The sequence below is a fragment of the Rhea americana genome, unplaced genomic scaffold, assembly GCF_003343005.1.
Source record: "Rhea americana isolate MKP2758 unplaced genomic scaffold, rheAme1 scaffold_538, whole genome shotgun sequence".
NCBI classification, from domain to species: domain Eukaryota; kingdom Metazoa; phylum Chordata; class Aves; order Rheiformes; family Rheidae; genus Rhea; species Rhea americana.
The window spans coordinates 145,138-146,205 of record NW_028186688.1 but is presented as its reverse complement, the minus strand read 5'-3'; the positions used below and the strand labels follow the sequence as shown (position 1 = coordinate 146,205).

The following is a 1,068-nucleotide window of genomic DNA, read 5'->3' as shown; positions in this document are numbered from 1 at the left end:
GGGCCTGTGCACACGGGGCACGCGTGCACACACGTGGGGCACGGGCCCGTGCACGCAGGGCACGCGCGCACACGTGGGGCACGGGCCCGTGCACACGGGGCACGCGCGCACACGTGGGGCACGGGCCCGTGCACACGGGGCACGCGCGCACACACGTGGGGCACGGGCCCGTGCACGCAGGGCATGCACACACACATGCACGGGCCTGTGCACGCGGGGCATGGGCGCACACATGTGGGGGCACGTGCATGTGCACGCAGGCGGCTGCGAGGGGCAGGTCCCTCCTCCCCGGAGGGAAGGGTGCGTGCGGGCGCAGCCGGGGTGGCCCGGGCGCCCCGAAATGCCGTGAAGCTGGAGCGGATTTTTCCCCCCGGGCCATCGTGGGGCCGGAAGAGCGTGGGAGGGAAAGCGGAGCGCCGGCTCTTCCTCCGGGCTCGGAGCGCGGCGGCCAGGCCAGGCCCTTTTCCCGGCTGCATCTGCAACTAAAAATACCGCGGAGGAGAGAAACGGCAGCTCCGCACCGGGCTCCGGCCCCCGCCGCCGCTCGCAGGGGGGGTAATTACACGGTGCGGAGCGGCGCGGCTCCGGCGCCGCCAGGAATAGCTGCTGCCGCCGGGGCGGTGCCCGGAGCCGGCTCGGCCCTGGCAGCGCTCGCGGGACCGGGGGCAGCAAGGGGCTCGGCGGGAAGGTGCCCGCGCGCCCCGCTCCCCGCGCGCCCCGGCTGCCTCCCTCTGCCCCCCGGCCGGCTCCGAGGGGGGGAGCGAGACCCGCGCGGGACCTACCGCGTGCTCCCTGCAGGACGCCAGGCTGGCGTTGAGCTGCTCGCCGGCGCCGCGGGTCTCGGCCAGCAGCCGCCGCAGCTCTTCCTCCTTGCGGGCGCCGTCGGCCGCCGCGCGCCGCAGCCGGGCTCGCTCCTGCTCCAGCTCGGCCACGCGGCCGTCCAGCTCCCGGCTCGCGTTGGCCGCCCGCTCCCGGCAGCCCTGCAGCTTGCGCAGCGCCTCCGAGCGCCACACCAGCACCGCCACCGCCACCGTCACCGCCGCCACCAGCACCAGCAGCGCCGCGCAC

General features: G+C 76.8%; 1 protein-coding gene across 1 annotated transcript in view; it reads right to left on the bottom strand.

Annotated features, from left to right (window-relative positions):
* The window catches only part of LOC146588149 (uncharacterized), a gene marked incomplete at its 5' end in the record, with an annotated part of 4,744 nt that extends 3,680 nt beyond the window's left edge, over positions 1-1,064 (bottom strand). The window contains 2 exons of the mRNA XM_085318475.1: positions 231-482; positions 783-1,064. Of these exons, the coding sequence (XP_085174601.1) occupies positions 231-482; positions 783-1,064 (534 nt within the window). The remainder of the gene's footprint in view (positions 1-230; positions 483-782) is intronic.
* Between the last annotated feature and the right edge of the window lie 4 nt (positions 1,065-1,068).